Genomic DNA, 15,618 nt, shown 5'->3' on the forward strand with positions numbered 1-15,618 from the left:
AAAAAAAAAAAAAAAATTTAATGGCCCAGCGTGGTGGCATGCACTTATGGTCCCAGCTACTTGGAGGCTGAGGCAGGAGGATTGCTTGAGCCCAAGAGTTTGAGGCTGCAGTAAGCTATAATCACACCAACTACAATCCAGCCTGGACAACACAGTGAGATCCCATCTCTCCAAAAATTGGAGGAAAATTAGCCAGGTGTGGTAGTTTGTGCTTGTAATCCCAGCACTTCAGGTCAAGGCAGGAGGATTGCTTGAGGCCAGGAGTTTGAGGTCAGTCAGCCTGGACAACATGGCAAGACCCTGTCTGCACCAAAGTTTAAAAAAAAAAAAATAGCCAGGCATGGTGGCGCATGCCTCTAGTCCCAGCTACTTGGGAGACTGAGGCAGGAAGATTGTTTGAGCTCAGGAGTTCAAGGCTGTAGTGAAATATGATAGGGCCACTACACTTCAGCCTGGGAGATAGTGAGACTCAAAAACAAACAAAAAAAAGATGATGGAGACAGGCCCAGAAAGAGATGCCTGAGCCCCCATGACCCAAAGGAGATGAGATCCTCAGCTTCCCTGCCCTAGAGGAGAAAATTATCCAAATCTCCCAGCCAGGAAGAGAGGGTGCAGCCCCTGATTCAGACTCCATGAAAATCTCCCCAAAAAGTAAAACCCACAGCCGTCAGTCCAAGCATAAAATCATCCACCCAGATCCCAGGTTCAGAGGGTAAGACCCTTCCATAGGTGTGAGACCCTCAGTGCCCCAGTCCTAGTGAAAACATTCTTCCAAATCCCAGATGAGGAGAGCAGCTGATACCCTGGTCCCAACCCAGGTGAAATTCTCCCTAGAATGTGAAATAAAACCCAACTCCCCTGGCTTCAGGAAGTGAAAATCCCTGCCCCCAGACCTCATCTGTGGTGAAAGGAAGAAGTCCTCCCTGCAGAGAGAGACTTTAGACTCCCAACCCTCACACCCAAAGGTTGAGCCCCCATCCAGAGAGAAAGAGTGAGACCTCTAGTACCAGTCCCAGTGAATCTTCCCCTTAAAGTGAAACCTCAAATCCCCACCACAAAAGGTACAAAAATTCCAGCCTCCCAGGGGAGAGATGGGACCCCACCCACAGAATGGGATTCCTACCTTCAGCCCCCAGATCCAAATATTAAGACTCCAAAAAGGAGTCTTCCCTATGATATGATCATCCCTCGTCATCCCTATGATATGATCACCTGTAGCCAGGGAGAGGAGATAAGACCATCACTGAGGAAGGGGTGCCCACCTCCCAGTCTCGGGGGTAAGAACAACCCTCCCCCAAGTTGAGCCACCTTCATCTCAGCCCCCTGGGCTCCTATCTGTAAAAGAGAGAAGCCCCCAATCTTAAGCTCCAGAGAGCAAGACCCCCCAAGTGAGAGAGCCCACTGAAAAAATCAAACCTTCTCAAATAGGGAGACACCTCACCCAAAGGATGAGAGTACCCCCAACTTCATCCTTCAAACTCAGAGTTGATGAGGCTGGCAAACCCTCTACCACCCCGGAAAGAGAAATCTCTTCCCAGCCCTTTCCCAAGGATTTGAGGGATTCTTTCCTTGTTTTCTAGGTCCCTGACAAAGCTGACAGTATGCTTACATGGGAGAAAGAGGAGCTGAAAGGCATGAAGAGGAAAATGGAGAAAGATATGGAAAAATCAGAGGTCCTACTCAAGGTTAGGGGTGCCTGAGGATGACTTACGGGGGCTGGAGGGGGATCCCTGTCTGCCTAATGGACAAACCGCTCTGACCTGGGGACTGTCACAATAGCAATCCCTTCAAGCCACACTGACCAGATATTCATTGCATTTCACTTTGTGAAATGGAAAAAGTGAGGCCATGGGAGATGAGGTTGGGTCTCAGAATAACCATGAACACCTACTCTGTACCAAACCCTGTGCAGTCATTGAATCCACTCGTTAAGACTGTCCTGTGAAGCAGAAACTATGATTTCCTCATTAGAGATGGGAAAATTGAGACTCAGAGAGAGACGACCTCACCTAATAAGCAAAGCCATCAATGGCAGCGCTGTGGTTTCAGCCCAGGTGACTGAAGTCTAGCTCTTTGCACTCTAACATGTGCTCCACCTTCAGCCAGACTTGATCTCTCGCTGCATCCTTTGCGCTTGCAACGAGAACTTCTTCATGAGGGTGCAAATGACGGGGGAAGAGCAGCCAGACCTCAGGGGCCTTTGGGACCTATTAGGGATCGCTGGCAACTTGTGTGCTTTCAACTCATCCATTTGATAAATACTAATCTAGTACCTGCTTCCCAGACACTGAGCTTGGCATCATAGATAAATTGGTGATTGAGAAAGAACTAGCCTTGCCCTTGAAGAGTTAACATTCTAGAGGCATTCAAAGAAACGACAGGCTGGAGACTTGTTTTATTTCCTATTGTGAGATTGAACTGTCAAGTCTTTTACTGCTGTTGAACTTGCCTTGCTTTTATATAGAGAGCTCCGCAGCTAGACTACATTTAAACAAGCATTGGACCTTGAAGGCAGATACAGAACTAAATTATATTTCACGTAGCAAAGTTCAGTAAGGTTGTGTTGACTGGGGAGTGGGGAGAAGGGGAGGAGAAGGGACAGGCTGGGGGACGAAGGTGTGGACGAGGCAGGAGACTCAGGAGCTGGTGAAACGCTGTCCGCGGTGCTGAACTTGAGTAGGGCATATCTTCTGGCTGCTGTCATATTCCTTTAAATCTAATGATTCCTGAAATATCCTTCCAGGAAGTCGGAGGCAGAGAAGGGAGAAGCCCCTGAGGATGGACGTGGGAGCAAAGGGCTATAAAGAGGGAAGTGGATCATGCCCAAAATCCCAGTACTTTGGGAGGCAAAGGCAGGAGGATTGCTTCTTGAGGTCAGAAGTTCAAGACCAGCCTGGGCACCATAGCAAAGCCTCATCTCTATTTTAAAATAAAATAAAACTAGCCAGGCACAGTTGTACTTGCCTGCAGTACCTGTTCAGGAGGCTGAGGGAGGAGGATTGCTTGAGTCCAGGAGTTCAAGGCTGCAGTGAGCCATGATCATACCTCTGCACTCCAGCCTTGGTGATAGATAGAGGAAGACCCTGTCTCTGAAAGAGAGAGAGAGAGGTGGGAAAGGACAGATGTAGATAGAAACAGAGACAGGCTGCTTGGCAGGATCTGGTCTGAATATTGCTGGAGAAAAATACCACTAATCAGATTTGTTTCAATTTAAAATCATGAAGTCAAACTTCAAATTGGCACTCAAACCTTTCCCACAGACCTCGCCTTAAGTCTCTAGAAGACTTGCTGACCTGCTGGGCAAGTGATTTCATACCTTCTGTTCCTTCAGTTCTCTCCAACTCTTGTGCCTTCCTTGCTCTACAGTGATTTCAATGAAAACCACCAAAGGGAACCTCTCTCATTTTTCCTCTGTCAATCCTATAATTCCACCCTTCTGCATCATCAACATTTCCTTCTCTCTTGGCTCATTGTCACCAACAAACAAAAGGAGAGTTATTATTTAATGGGTACAGATCTGTTTGGGAAGACGAAAAAGTTCTGGAGATGGATTGCAATCCAGCTTGGAAGACAGAACAAGATTCTACATAAATGAATGAAGGAAGGAGGGAAGGAACAGAACAGCTAAAATTAATCTCCATATCAGCTTACTGGAGATGATAGTTGCACAACAGTACAAATACACTTAATGCCACTAAACTGTACACTTAACAAGGTTAAAATGGCAACATGTTATGTTATATCTATTTTAGTACAATAAAAAGCCCACCTCTCTTGATCTACATGCCCCGGATCTTATCTGCATATGTCAACTTGCTCATGTTGACTCCAGGCAGGCTCCTCAGCTAAACTGCATTTGAACAAGCATTGAACCTTGAAGGCAGATTCAGTACTAAATTATATTTCACGTAGCAAAGTTCAGTAAGGATGTGTTGACTGGAGGGTGGGAAGGAGCTGAGAAGATGGGACAGGCTGAGGGTCAAGGCTGTGGACAAGGTAGAAGACTCAGGGGCTGGTGGAACGCTGTCCGTGGTGCTGAACTGCACTGCGGTCCCTTTTTTTTTTTTTTTTTTTTTGAGTCGGAGTCTTGCTCTATTGCCCAGGCTGGAGTGCAGTGGCGTGGCGTGATCTCAGCTTACTGCAATCACCGCCTCCTGGGTTCAAGCAATTCTTCTGCCTCAGCCTCCCAAGTAGCTGGGATTATAGGTGCCTGCCACCACGCCCGGCTAATTTTTGTATTTTTAGTAGAGACGGGGTTTCACCATGTTGGCCAGGTTGGTCTCGAACTCCTGACCTCGTGATCCACCTGCCTCGGCCTCCCAAAGTGCTAGGATTACAGGCGTGAGCCACTGCGCCCGGCCTGGACAGCTATCTTGCTGGTCACTGTATTTTCACCACCTGGCACATCGCCTGGCATCAGTAGGGGTTGAATTAATGTTTGAGTTCATGAACAAAAGACTTTTTAAGTCCACTTTTTAACCCAATCAATAAATCCCAAAGATATAATATTCAGAGAAAGAAGCTGGACATAAAGTATACACCCTGTAGGATTCCATTTATATGAAGTTTTAGATTCAGCAAGGGTTTTCTTCAAGGTACAGTTAGTAAATGCTTTCTGCCTTGTGTGCTGTGTAGTTTCTGCCCCAACTACTTACCTTGGCCAGTGTGCCATGAAAACAACCAGAAATGATATTCACACGAATGCGCATGGCTGTGTTTCAGTAAAATTTTACTTACAAAAACAGGTCACCCTTCCATAGGATGGAAATTTATCAACTCCTTAAGAACAGGCAAAACTCGGCTGGGCGCAGTGGCTCACATCTGCTATCCCAGCACTTTGGGAGGCCCAAGCGGGAGAGTTGCTTGAGGCCAGGAGTTTGAGGCTAGGAATTTGAGGCCAGCTTGCACAACACAGCAAGATATCATCTCTACAAAAATGTTTCAAAAATAAGGCATGGTTAGCATGCACCTGTAGTCCTAGCTATTCAGGAGGCTGAGCTGAGAGGATCTCTTGAGCCCAGGAGTTTGTGGCCACAGGAAGCCAGAATCATGCCACTGCAATCCAGCCCGGGAGACAGAGCCAGATTCTGTACAAATGAATGAAGGAAGGACTAGAACAGGTAAAACTAATCTCCAAGTCATCTTACTGGAGGTGGTCAGGGAGGGAGAGAGGAAAGGGGAGCCAGAGAAACGTATGGCATGATGGAAATATTGTATATCTTGACGGAGAGTGTTTATAAGGGTGTATACACGTGCAAATGACTTGTTTTGATATAACTCTCAAATAATTGCAAATATCAAAGGAATATGATATGCTTCGTTTTATTGTGGAGGAAATAAGATTTCAATGGCGGGATGCTGTCCAGATGAGATACAGCCTGGTAGGAGGGGGGATCTCAGAGAATAGCAGTCTCTTAATATTGATCAGAGCAGAGGAAAGGAGACTTCAAGGCTAGAGGTGGGGATGGAATGAGTGCCAGTTGAGAATCAAGGGGGTGACACAGGAAGATCGAGATGTGGGTATAGTGAGTGCCAGCTCTCCATGTTACAGTGGGGAAATGCATGAGACAGGCTGCTTTCTCAGGGTGCCAGAACAGAGCCAGGCACAGAAACCAAGCAATTGACACCCAGCACAGGGAAGCTGTTGCTGTCTCTTACCGCTCCCCTCACCCCAACCCCAAAGAGTCACTGAAGGCTTCTGAACTGGGTAAGGAGGTAGAAGATGTCTGAGCTTCAACTTGGAAATTGCTTCTTCCCAAGAACGACAACAAGAGCTGGCAAGAGGCCAGGTGTGGTGGCTCACACCTGTAATTCCAATACTTTGCGATGCTGAGGCAGGAGGATGACTAGAGCCCAGGAGTTCAAGACCAGCCTGAGCAACATAGCAACACCCTGTCTCAAAATAAAAGAACAGGAAAGGGTCAAGAATGAAGTGACGAAGGAAACCAATTTCTCAGAACCAATCCATATCCCAGTACTTTGGGAGGCCGAGGTGGGTGGATCACCTGAGGTCAGAAGTTTGAGACCAGCCTGGCCAGCATAGCAAAACCCTGTCTCTACTAAAAAGTACAAAAATTAGCTGGGTATCGTGGCACATGCCTGTAATCCTAGCTACTCATGAGGCCGAAGCAGAAGAATCCTTTGAACCCAGGAGGCGGAGGTTGCTGTGAGCCAAGATTGTACCACTGCATGATCTGTCTGGAAATGAACAGACTCACTTTTACCTGGTTATTATGCACAGTGCCATAAATGGAAGACAACTTTGTGAATAAAAGTCTTAAGAATTTATCTAGCTGGGCACAGCAGCTCATGCCTGTAATTCCAGCACTTCGAGCCCAAGGTGGGTAGATCACTTGAGCCCAGGAGTTTGAGACCAGGCTGGACAACACAGTATGTAAGACCTTATCTCTACAAAAATTTTTTTAAAAAATTAGCCAGTGTGGTGGCATGTGTCTGTGTCCCAGCTACTTGGGAAGCTGAGGTGGGAGGATCACTTGAGCACAGAATGTCCAGACTGCTGCGAGCTGTGATCACGCCACTGCACTCCAGCCTGGGAGACTGAGTGACACCCTACTGAAAATATATACATATTACTTTCCTGGATTACCTGACATCCAAGTGAACACCCAGCACCTGGGAAAAATGTAAGCAGAATTGCCTGACCTTTGACTCAAATTTCCATGTTCCCATACCTTAACACATCTTCCCTTCTCTAAAAGCCACATTTAAAGTAATATCTATCAGCACCACCAACTCATCCATGTGTTTATCTGTGATGGCTATTGAGGAAACTGTACTGTTCATAGTTGTTTTTGATTTTGTTTTGTTTTTGTTTTGAGACAGGGTCTCACTCTGTTGCCCAGGCTAGAGTGCAGTGGTGCAATCATGGCTTACTGCAGCCTCAATCTCCTGGCTCAGGTGATCCTCCCACCTCAGCCTCCTGAGTAGCTGGGATTACAGATGTGAATCACCACACCTGGTTAATTTTTTGCATTTTTTTGTAGAGGTGGAGTTTCACCATGTGGCCCAGGCTGGTCTTGAACTCCTGGGCTTAAGCGGTCCTCCCAGCTTGGCCTCCCAAAGTATTGGAATTACAGGCATGATCCACTGCACCCAGCCTGAATGCAGTGATATCTTCACAGTATATTCATAGGTCAAAACATCAAGTTGTACACCTTAAATAAATATAATTTTTATTTTTCAATTACACCTCAATAAAGCTGGGAAAACTAAGTGGAAAAGAATACATTTTAAGTGAACTTACTACAAAAAAATGGTAAGTATGTGAGAAAATGGATAAGTTAATTAGCTTGATACAATCCTTCCACATTGCATACACAAATCAAAGCATCACATTGCATGCCATAAATATATACAATTATTATTAAATTAAAAACAAAAATTTAAGTAAAAATAATAAAGTAAACCTTGAGGGGTGGTGTGATGTGAGTCAAAGGAGGAAAAAAATCTTTTTTCATAAGACATAGGCATGTCTCTCCTAAAAAAGATTTCATGAAAGAAAATATTTATCCGGAACATTGGGGAAATGAATTAAATTAAAAAATATTTCCAGGCCAGGCACAGTGGTTCACACCTGTAATCCTAAAACTTCGGGAGGCTGAGGCAGGAAGATTGCTTGAGCCTAGGAGTTTGAGACCAGCCTAGGCAATGTAGTGAGACCCTGCCTTTACAAAAAAAAGGTACAAAATACAAATTAGCTGTCTCAGGAGGCTGAAGCAAGAGGATCACTTGAGCCCAGGAGGTTGAGGCTGCAGTGAGCTATGATTGAACCACTGCACTACCACCCTACCACACACACACACACACACACACACATATATATATATCCATAAGCAAAAGCCTTTACCAGTATCAAGAATATTAGGCACACTGCCTCACGCCTGTAATTCCAAAACTTTGGAAGGTCAGAGCAGGAGGATAGCTTGAAGCCAGGAGTTCAAGACCAGCCTGGACAACATAGCCAGACCCCTTCTCTGCAAAAAGTTTTAAAACGAGCAGGGCACGGTGCTTTACTCCTGAAGTCCCAGCTACTCAGGAGGGTTAGGCAGGAGGCTCTCTTGAGCCCAGGATACTGAGGTTTTAGTGAGCTACGGTGGCACCACTGCATTCCAGCCTGGATGACAGAGCAAGATTTTGTCTCTTTTAAAGAAAAAAAAAATGAGAGGGTCAGTTTCTGTTTAGAGGTAGAAATGCTTTACAGCCTATAAGCCTCAAGCCTGCAGCGGAGAAATCACTTTCATCCACTTCCTTCAACCTCCCAGTTCTCAATGTGCCTTCTCCTCCTCCCTTCTCCACCCAGACCCTGGCCTCCTGCCGAGACACCCTGAACTTCTGCTTCAAGGAGCGGCTGCAAGCCGTAGACCTCATGAACCAGCCTCTGGACAAGGTTTTGGAGCAGGCTGGACGCCACTCATGGGTGAACCTCTCCCGGGCCCCCACCCCACGCACGCAGGGTCAGAAAACGCCTCCTCCAGACCCTGTGGGCACCTATACCCCAGGTAGGAGTCCACTGTACCGGGTCGTATTGGTGCCCACCCAGATCCCCTTGACTGTCAGTGCAGCCCTTCGTCCACTTGGCTGTCCCTTTCCTGGGAAATAGCCCTAGAGCCAATGGGAGGACTGAAAGCTTATCTTGCTAAGCACACATTGTTACTCAATTTTTCCCCCTGTGCTCTCCTGCTCACCTTCACTGAGGACTCAGTCATTCACAGGCTCTGCTCCTTTTTTTTTTTTTTTTTTTTTTGAGATGGAGTCATGCTCTGTCACCCAGGTTGGAGTGCAATCACCCGATCTCAGCTCACTGCAACCTCTGCCTTCCAGGTTCGAGTAATTCTCCTGCCTGGGCCTCCTGAGTAGCTGGGATTACAGGGGCCTGCCACCACGCCTGGCTAATTTTTGTATTTTTAGTAGAGGTGGGGGTTTCACCATGTTGACCAGGCTGGTCTCGAACTCCTGACCTCAGGTGATCCGCCCGTCTCGGCCTTCCAAAGTTCTGGGATTACAGGTTACAGGCTCTGCTTCTAAGGAAACCAACCCAAGACGCTACTTACACTATCTCCCGCGCCCCTTGGGCTTTCACCCAGTCCCTCAATAAAATCCCCTAGCCCAGGGCCCACCACCACGTGAGAATAGAGAGAGGGACAGGGACTCTGGGAACAGAGGGCTTGGTGCCCCCAAGCGCGTCCTGGGCATTTGCAGAGTGCGCCTTGGCGCTAAATGAAGCCAAGCGGTTGTTGGTCGAGTCCAAGGACACCTTGGTGGAAATGGCAAAGAACGTGGTGGACGTCCGGGAGCAACAGCTGCAGATAAGCGACCGCGTGTGCGCCTCGCTGGCGCAGAAGGCGAGCGAGACCTTGGAGCTGAAGGTGAGCGGATTACCTGCGGCTGCGGGCAAGGGTGGGACAGGGGAGGAGAGGGGGACTGGGAACCAGCGTTATCCCCCTGCGCTTCCCTGCCCCCAGGAAAGATTAAATATGACGTTAGGACTGATGAGGGGAACTATCCTCCGGTGTACGAAATACAAGCAAGAAATGTACACCACTCACGGTCTCATCAAGGTACGGTTCGGGGTGAGAGCCTTCGGAGGTGGAGGCAGGGGTGCCGGTGGGTGGAGACTGCGTTTCAATGCTCTTGCACACCGCACCCACACCCCACCAGGGTCCTCTGTCGAAAGTTCACCTGGAGACCGGAGAAAAGCTGGACAGACCCCTGGTTCGCATGTACCAGAGACACGTGGGCACCCAACTCCCTGAGGCTGCACGCCTCGTGCAGGTAACCGCCCCCCCCCATAGCCCTGTAAATGGTGAGGCTCCTTCCTCAAGCACATCTGGACCACGTATGATCCCCCGCTCACCCAAGTCGCCCTCGTGCGGTAACCGCCCCCCCCCATAGCCCTGTAAATGGTGAGGCTCCTTCCTCAAGCACATCTGGACCACGTATGATCCCCCGCTCACCCAAGTCGGCCTGTCCTTCAACTCCTGCCACGAAGTGGGGAGGGGAGGGGGCTTCAGTACCCACACGTGGCTAAAATAAGTCCCCTCAACCCCTGTCCTCCCCTCTCACACACACCCTCACTGTCCCACTCTGGCCTTAGTCTCTCTAACCTGTAAAATGAGGAGCACCTCAGCACCTACTTCAGATGGTGGTGGTGAGAATCGATGAGTTCATGCATGAAAGGCGTGTAGCATGGCACCTCCATAGAATACCCTTAAAGAGGCCGAGCTGTTGTTGTTATTATTATTATTATTGAGACAGAGTCTCACTCTGTCGCCCAGGCTGGAGTGCAGTGGTGCAATCTTTGCTCACTGCAGCCTTCCTCTCCTGGGTTCAAGCCATTCTTCTGCCCCAGCCTCCCTAGTAGCTGGGGCTTACAGGTGTGTGCCACCACACCCAGCTAATTTTTGTATTCTTAGTAGAGACAGAGTTCTGCTATGTTGGCCAGGCTGGTCTTGAACTCCTGACCTCAGGTGATCTGCCTGCCTCAGCCTCCCAAAGTGCTGGGATTACAGGTTGTGAGCCACAGCGTCCGGCCCTGAGCTGTTATTATTAAGCCCACTTCCTAAGCAGGCTCCTTCCTACACATCTTGACTAGATGCATTCCCCTCTCTTAGCCTGCCCTGTCACGGTTTTGTTTTTGTTTTTGTTTTTTCAGGCGCACCTGGCCCACCCAGATGTGTTCCCCTCCTCAGCTGTGCTCCTTACACACACACCTGGCGCAGGGGTGCCTGCCCACCCCAGGTAGCTCCCTGTCTTCTGCTCTGGCTCACGGGTCTGCCCTGCTCCCTCTCCAGGGCACCGACAAGCTGCAGCGCCACATCACGCACCTGGAAAAGAACCTGGACGAGCTGCTCGCCAAGCACAAGAACCTCACCTGGGGCCTCAACTGCAAAAACATCGGGCATGAGGTGGACGGCAGCGTGGTGCGCCTGCGCCTGCGCCAGCGGCAACCGCACGTGTGCTACGAGCAGGCGCAGCGCCTGGTTAATGACTGGGACCCGCGCACGCCGCCGCCGCGCAGCAAGAGCAGCACCGACCCCCAGTGACCCCAGCGTCCCCCGCCCCAGCCGGCTGGTTGGATACTGGCTGGGACCTCAGAGAGCAGACATAGCCCCATGGGGCCCTCTCTCTCCCCTGATGCACCCTCCCTCCAAGTGCCCTCTAGGAGAATTATAATTAAAAATAACAATAATTATCATGTATTAGGCACCTACTGTATGTCAATCACTTACCCTAGCACACGTTATAGCAGCATATCCTGGTAGTTAACAGAATGGATTTGGGTGCCAGATGGCTGGGATTTAAATCCCACCTTCCCAGTTTCAAGCTATGTGGCCTTGGGCAAGTCACTATCCCTCTCTGGCCTTGGTCTCTCCAATCTGTAAAATGAGGAGCATGACAGCACCCACTTCAAATGGTGGTTGCAGGCGGGGCGCGGTGGCTCACGCCTGTAATCCCAGCACTTTGGAAGGCCGAAGCAGGCAGATCACCTGAGGTCACGAGTTCGAGACTAGCCTGGCCAACATCTCTACTAAAAATACAAAAATTAACCAGGCCTGATGGTGTGCACGTGTAATCCCAGCTACTAGGGAGACTGAGACAGGAGAATCGCTTGAATCCAGGAGGTGGAGGTTGCAGTGAGCTGAGATCAAGCCACTGCACTCCAGCCTGGGTGACAAGAGCGAGACTCTGTGTGAAAAAAAAAAAAAAAAGGTGGCTGTGAGGACAGATGAGTTCATGCATGAAAGCCCTGTAGCATGGTGGTTGCATAGTATATCCTCAAGGCACCCGAGCTGTTATTATTGGCATCTCCATTTTACTGTTGAAGAAACAGGCACAGAGAGGCTGTGCAGCTTGCCCAAGGTCACACAGGAAGTAGCAAAGTTGGAATTTTCATTCCAGACTCAAGAGCCTGCACTCTTAAGTGAAACTTCTAGGAGCTCTGCTCTGTCCTACCCCATGTCGTGTCTGGTCCTGAGCCCGGCACTGAGAATAAAGCAGCGAGCAGGGCTGATGTAGTCCCCACCCTCAGGGAGGTCACAGGTTGATCCGGTGCGGCTAACGTCATCCATCTGGGTGTTCCTCTAGTTCAGGTCCTTCTAGGTATTCCAGTAGCCTCTTGGACACCCTGCCATCGCAGGACCCCTCACATTGAACTATGATTCTTATCTGCTCTTCGCAGGAAGATCCAGGGTGTTGCACACATACAGAAGGAATGTGCATTACAGGCACAGATATCTCCTAAGCAACTGCTCTGTGTCAGAGGCCGTGTGAGGTGCCAGGGACACAGCGAGAATGTGTCCCTCCATCGTGGAGTCACAGTGCCTATGCCAAGAATGGCCCTCACAAATGTTGGTATCTTTTAGGCAGAGCCAGCCAGTCGTATGGACCCCAAGCACCAACATTTTGCAGAGAAGAAAATGAAGCTCATTTTTCTTCTCATTTTTCCCGGGTTACACAGTCAGAGATGGTTAAAGCAGGATTTGAACCTGTCATGCTCCGCATCTCAAGCAGGGACCAGGATCTGAATGAGTCCCCAAAACAGCAGAATGGAGATTGGGTAAATTATGGCCATCGGACAGAAAAATGCATGGGCAAAAAGAGAGCCATCTGCCCAGGATGACAGAGCTGGGTAGGAGTTCAGCTGGGACTCAGCTCCATTGGGCTGACTCAGAAGCATTGTGGATCACAGCCAGCTCCCTTATGTCAAGACGGACTCTACAGCTTGGGGGTTACAGGCCCCCAGTCTCTCTGGGGCTCAGACTCCCACATAAACTGTTCTTCTTCAAGCATTTCTTCCCAGTACCAGTCAGGATATCAACAAGAAACGGCACACTCCATTTGAAAGAAGTTCAAGGGCCGGATGTGATGGCTCACACCTGTAATCCCAGTACTTTGGGAGGCTGAGGCGGGCAGATCATTTGAGGTCAGGAGTTCAAGACCAGCCTGGCCAACATGGTGAAACTCTGTCTCTACTAAAAATACAAAAACTAGCCAGGCATGATGGTGGGCGCCTGTAGTCTCAGCTACTGAGGCAGGAGAATCGTTTGAACCCTGGAGGTGGAGGTTGTAGTGAGCTGAGATTGCCCCACTGCACTCCAGCCTGGGTGACAGAGTGAGACTCTGTCTCAAAAGAGAGAGAGAGAGAGAAAGAAGTTTAAGAAAGACACCACAGTAGTTGATGCTCATTATCCCCCAATTCACTTGCTAATTCACTTACCGAAATTCATTTGTCACTTGAAAATCGGTACTTGTAGTGCTTTCACGATCATTTGCACAGAGCCATGAAAACGTTTTTAGCCACCTGATGCGCACATTGCCCCTCCGAGGTCAAACAAGATGATGCAGCCTTTTTGCGCCAGCTCTCTTACCGTAAACAAGTGTCCTTGTTGCAGCCTATGTAGCATCACTCTCTCTCTTTTTTTTTTTTTTTTGTATTTTTGTGTATTTCGTTGGTGATTTTTGCTATTTAAAATGACTTCCAGGCCGGGTGCGGTGGCTCAAGCCTGTAATCCCAGCACTTTGGGAGGCCGAGACGGGCGGATCACGAGGTCAGGAGATCGAGACCATCCTGGCTAACACAGTGAAACCTCGTCTCTACTAAAAAATACAAAAAACTAGCCAGGCGAGGTGGTGGGCACCTGTAGTCCCAGCTACTCGGGAGGCTGAAGCAGGAGAATGGCACGAACCCGGGAGGCGGAGCTTGCAGTGAGCCAAGATAGTGCCACTGTACTCCAGCCTGGGTGACAGAGTGAGACTCTGTCTCAAAAAAAAAAACGAAAAAAAAATAAAATGACTTCCAGGGGTTAGTGCTGAAGTGCTGTCTACTGTCCCTGAGCACAAGAAGGCTGAAATGTGTCTTAGGGGAAAAAAATACATGTGTTAGATAAGCTTCATTCAGGCATGCATTACAGTGCTGTGGCCGTGACTTCCATGTGCATGAATTCATCACATATATTAAATAAGGTGTCTTCTTCTTTTTTTTTTTAGACAGAGTCTCACTCTTTGTGCCCAGGCTGGAGTGCAGTGGTGCAATCTTGGCTCACTGCAACCTCCGCCTCCTGTGTTCAGGCGATTCTCCTGCCTCAGCTTCCCGAGTAGCTGGAATTAGACACGCACCACCATGCCCAGCTAATTTTTGTATTTTTAGTAAAGTGGGGGGATTCACTATGTTGGCTAGGATGGTCTCGAACTTCTGACTTCAAATGAACTGGGCACCTCCCTCGGCCTCCCAAAGTGCTGAGATTACAGGCATGAGCCACCGCACCTGGCCAAATAAAGTCTTTTTAAATAGAAACACACAAAACAAGTTTATGTCTTGATTCGTTGACAAAAGGGCTGTGACCAGAGGCTCACAGAAATCCAACCCTGTATTTCCCCATGAGCTATGGTTCAGCATTCCCTGATTGAGGGTGCGTGGTGGCTTTATAGACCATTACTGTAAATGACAGGAATTAGCTGTGTTTGCAAAGGTACCAGCAGCTAGTAGGGAAACTTCAAAGGGTAGCTAGCATGATAGCCACATGGCGGTGATTGTGGGGAGCCTTTCCCACCTGTGGGTCTCAAGGGAAAGGGCTGTTAGCAGATGGGAGCATCTAACTCTGTGATGCTGCAGTGTAGACGCTGGGAAATGCCCCTACCCACCTCTCTGTCCACTGGCCAGTGTCCCCTATGGGCCGAACCATCCTGCTGACTTTTGACCCTCAGGCAGGTCCTTCCTGGGGCCGGGAATTATCCCTTTACCCTCACCTTTATCCATCCTGATGACCAGAAATCTTGCATAGGATGCAAATACTCCCCTCGCAAGCAATGGCTTGCCCTGGGGTTTACAGCCTGCCACCCTCATCCTTGCTGACACCACCCCAGTTTGTGACCTCAGCTCACACAATGTCCCCAAACAGCATTTGCACAATTCCCCCCATTGCCTCAGAGCTGAGATTTCAGCAGCTGCCCCAGATGTGAGTCCTGAGTACCCAGCAAGCTTCTCCGTGACACCATGAGGTGAGTGTCATCATCCCAACCTTAGAGATGAAGAAATAGGCTCAAAGCAGCACAAAATGTGTAAATGCCACCACCCAGCAAGTAAGGGGCTAAGTGTGGGCTGTAAAAGCTGTAGGCAGGGCAGGCGTGGTAGCTCACGCCTGTAATCCCAGCACTTTAGGAGGCTGAGACAGGCAGATCATTTGAGGTCAGGAGTTCAAGACCAGCCTGGCCAGTATGGCGAAACTCTGTCTTTACTTTAAAGAATGCAAAAATTAGCCGCACATGGTGGCACATGCCTGTAGTCCCAACTACTCAGGAAGCTGAGGCAGGAGGAGATTCGCTTGAACCCAGGAGGCAGAGGTTGCAGTGAGCCGAGATCACACCACTGCACTCCAGCATGGCCAACAGAGCAAGACTCCGTCTCAAAAAATAAAATAAAATAAAATAAAAATAAACTGTAGGAACTGTAGGGAGTCCACTTACCCCCCAAAAGTCCTCCTGGCTGGACACAGTGGCTCACACCTGTAACCTCAGCACTTTGGGAGGCTGAGATGGAAGGATTGCTTGAGCCGGGAAGGTTGAGACAAGCCTGGAAAGCACAGTGAAGCCCTCACCTCT

General features: G+C 49.0%; 1 protein-coding gene across 1 annotated transcript in view; it reads left to right on the plus strand.

The window, feature by feature from the left end:
* CCDC105 (coiled-coil domain containing 105) overlaps positions 1-11,214 on the plus strand; it is a 12,442-nt gene extending 1,228 nt beyond the window's left edge. Inside the window, exons 2-7 of the mRNA XM_011953402.1 lie at positions 1,581-1,685; positions 8,321-8,519; positions 9,220-9,386; positions 9,483-9,578; positions 9,679-9,792; positions 10,812-11,214. Coding sequence (XP_011808792.1) covers positions 1,581-1,685; positions 8,321-8,519; positions 9,220-9,386; positions 9,483-9,578; positions 9,679-9,792; positions 10,812-11,063 — 933 coding nt within the window. The 3' untranslated portion in view covers positions 11,064-11,214. The remainder of the gene's footprint in view (positions 1-1,580; positions 1,686-8,320; positions 8,520-9,219; positions 9,387-9,482; positions 9,579-9,678; positions 9,793-10,811) is intronic.
* Positions 11,215-15,618: the final 4,404 nt, after the last annotated feature.

Source organism: Colobus angolensis, unplaced genomic scaffold (genome assembly GCF_000951035.1).
Source record: "Colobus angolensis palliatus isolate OR3802 unplaced genomic scaffold, Cang.pa_1.0 Scaffold36, whole genome shotgun sequence".
In the NCBI taxonomy this organism is placed as follows: Eukaryota; Metazoa; Chordata; class Mammalia; order Primates; family Cercopithecidae; genus Colobus; species Colobus angolensis.